The 3,438-nt window shown below is 38.0% G+C and overlaps 1 protein-coding gene across 1 annotated transcript in view; it reads left to right on the forward strand.

Annotated features, from left to right (window-relative positions):
- TBC1D12 (TBC1 domain family member 12) overlaps nucleotides 1–3,438 on the forward strand; it is a 134,686-nt gene that overhangs the window by 81,719 nt on the left and 49,529 nt on the right. Inside the window, exon 3 of the mRNA XM_007951297.1 lies at nucleotides 2,590–2,705. Within this exon, the coding sequence (XP_007949488.1) occupies nucleotides 2,590–2,705 (116 nt within the window). The remainder of the gene's footprint in view (nucleotides 1–2,589; nucleotides 2,706–3,438) is intronic.

A 3,438-nucleotide genomic window follows, 5' to 3' on the forward strand; every position in this document is an offset into this window, starting at 1 on the left:
GTCTGTTCCACAATCAGCTCCTGGCCTTGTTTTGGCTGGAGATATTGAGCTTTTCCACTGCCTCTTGCCACAGATGTGGTTAATCTGATTCCTGTGTGTTCCTTCTGGTGAAGTCCACGTGTACAGCTGCCATTTGTGTTGTTGAAAATAGGTGTTTGCAATGAACAAGTTACTGGTCTTGCAAAATTCTACCATCCAAGTTCCAGCATTATTTCTGTCACCAAGGCCAAATTTTCCAACTATCGGTGATTCTTCTTTGTATCCTAGAAGGTTGGAAAGTAAATTTCAAAAAAGCTAAAAAACAAAAAGTATGATTCCCCTCCCCCATGTTGTTATTGTTGTTTGCCATCGATTCGGACCCAACTCATATGGCCCTCCTATGTATGTATATGCATACTTAATCGTGGTAAATATATATAACAGAACATTTACTGTTTCTACAACCTTCACATGTATAGTTCAGTGACATTAAATAGGTACATCATGTTGTTCAGCCATCACCACTTCCAAATTTACCACATGGTTTTGACTCTGAAAAACTGTGGTACTTTAAATGAGAGTTAATAAAAATAAACACACATAATCCTGAATACTTTGAGCAGGGAGAAGTCTCTGAAAGCCCAGTGTGGTTATATAAGGCAACTCTCACATTAATAACACATAGATTTAGTAGACGGATAGAGAGATGCAGAACTAAAGATAATTACTAAACAATAGTACAAACCTTTATGAACAGTGGCAGGACCCACAAAGGAAGCTGAAGTTCATAGAAAATGTGTCACACAACATAAATTGTTTTTAAAGGTAATATCTCAAGAAGAATAAGCTTCAAGAAGATTGCCAAATTTTTAAGAGGGATGGAATCATCAGTTCATGTTTTGCAACTGTATGATTCAGAGGGGAGAAATAGTCTTTGAGTTGGAAAAGATATAGTAATATGATGAAAACAGTACAGGCATGGTCATTAAGCAGCTGGTCAGTGAAACACCTGAATAATACATTCAACTCTTCATTTAAATTAATGTCCTCTCTAGTGGCCTGTGGCAGTTCTGCTTGTGAAAGCATAGCTTGATTTTTTTTTTTTTTTTTAAAGAAAGGAGAAAATCTGCATTCTAGAATTTGCAAGCCAGTAGGCTTGTTACTGATCTTTGGCAAATTTCTAGAGCAAATTTTCAGCAGGAGTTCGTGGACATTTATAAAAGAAGGCTCTACTAGAACAATCATGGGAGAAAGAAGGGCTGTTTATGCAAAGGGAGATAACTCAGGGGGCAGGAGTGCATGAAGGGATGCACACAGGGAAGAGGTAACTATCGGGTGGAAGTGGGAGGGGAGCACTTGTGTTGGGGTAAATTGTAGTCAATGTCAGGAGACAGAGTGTATGTCAACTGCTGTAGGGGAAGTGAATTTGCTCTGTAAACTTTTACCCAAATCACAACATAAAAAAAAAGAATGCTCTAATATAAAAATTTAAATGTGTCCACCAAGAGTATATCATGGCAAATTAACTTCATTTTTTCAATAGAACTGTCACTGTAGATGAATTAGACAACTACTATAGACACCTTAATTTTATTTATTTTTTTATTATTGTGGTTTAGGTGCAGATTTACAGAGCAGAGTTTGCTTTACATTCAACATTTCATTACATTTGGTTTCACTTCCCATTTACCATCCCCAACCCTAACCCACTCTCCTCCCCTCCCTTCCCAGTCATCTACACCCCCACACACACCGCAACCCGTCATAGTTATGCACTCCTGTGTGTCCTGCATTTCATCCTTGCGAATGTCGCCCTTCTGGTACCCTGTGGTCGATTGCTCCAAGATTATGTGGGTGCATCACCCTGGGTTGAATGGCGTGTGTGTACGTCTTATTTATTGTTGGGCTGAGAGCCAGCTCCTGGGAGTGAGTTTTATTCCAGGGCCGAAGTGTATCCCCGGGCCATAGTATTGGGGTCCCACCGGACTCCATCTGACCAATAATTCTGGTCATTATTGAGAAAGACCTTAATTTTAGTGAAGCACTTGACAGAGTCTTTGGACATACTTTTACATAAGATAAATTGGTGAAGTATTGTTTGAATTTAAAGTGAGTAGGTAGATTTGTAGTTGTTAGATTTACAGTCAGTTGAAATTCAAAACCAGCATTTGATTACAGATTCATTGTCACCCTTGAGGGAGATGTTCAAAGCATCATAACTAGATCGTCTGTATTTTGTAACATTTTCACCAGTGATAATGAGTATAGGCTTATCTGCTTGTACATTACTCAGAGTTGAATGTGGATAGCAGATAACATACAAAGCAATCAAGAACCTAACACATTAATTGATCTAACACATTTCTATTTCCCCCATCTTTATGTACTTTGATATTTTGTATGTAATATAAATTCATAATTTAGATTGTGTGAGGGGAAAAAAAGTGAATTGTATTTCTTATCTATTATTATTTTTACCAAATTAGTGTAGCAATTGTGTGTGCCCTTTTCTCGTTATAGGATTGCATCTTTAGTAATACAGATTTAATAATCCAAACAAAAAATGGGAAAAAAAAATCTCTACATAAAGAATATTTTTATTTACTCTAGGAATATGAAGCACGAACCGGGAGGACGTGTAAACCACCACCTCAGTCTTCAAGACGTAAAAATGTTGAATTTGAGCCCCTGTCTACCACTGCCCTGATTCTTGAGGATCGACCATCGTAAGTGCTTTAATGTTCATCAGTAATGTTTTTATATTTTAAACTTAAATTTATTTTTGTTTACTATTTCACTTAAAGGAGCCCTGGTGGCAAAGTGATTAAGCGCTTGGCTGCTAACCAAAGGTTGGCAGTGTAAACCCATCAGCCATTCTTTGGGAGAAAGATGTGGCAGTCTGCTTCTGTAAAGATTATAGCTTAGAAACTCTATGGGCAGTTCTACTCTGCCCGACAGGGTCACCGTGCGTCAGAATTGATTCGACAGCAAGGGGTTTTTTATTTTGCTTAAAAGATGATGAGAAACTAGATATAGAAAAGGATGTCTTTTTTAAGAAGTTATTTTAACCCCAGTCATATGTTTTAAAATGCAGGGGAAGATTATATTAATGATGTCCAAGCCTGATGGCATAGTACCTAAGGCACTTGACTGCTAACCAGAAGGTTGGTGGTTCAAACCCACCAGCCACTCCTCAGAAGGAAGATTGGGCAATCTACTTCCATAGAGATACCATCTCAGAAAGCCAAGGAGGGGTTGCTATAAGTCGGGAGACGACTCGACAGCATATAACAACAACATCAAGCCTTATGAAGGATTTTCTAGATGTCTCTATGAGCCAATGTAGGATATACATAATCTTTGTTTCTACTTCAACCCTACTCTGCCCTGTCTGACCTTACAGTAGGGCAATTATCTTTCCTTTCTTGACCACGCATCTTTTTATTTTATTTATTTATT

Source organism: Orycteropus afer, unplaced genomic scaffold (genome assembly GCF_000298275.1).
Source record: "Orycteropus afer afer isolate SDZICR_OR568_19922 unplaced genomic scaffold, OryAfe1.0 scaffold00293, whole genome shotgun sequence".
NCBI lineage: Eukaryota > Metazoa > Chordata > Mammalia > Tubulidentata > Orycteropodidae > Orycteropus > Orycteropus afer.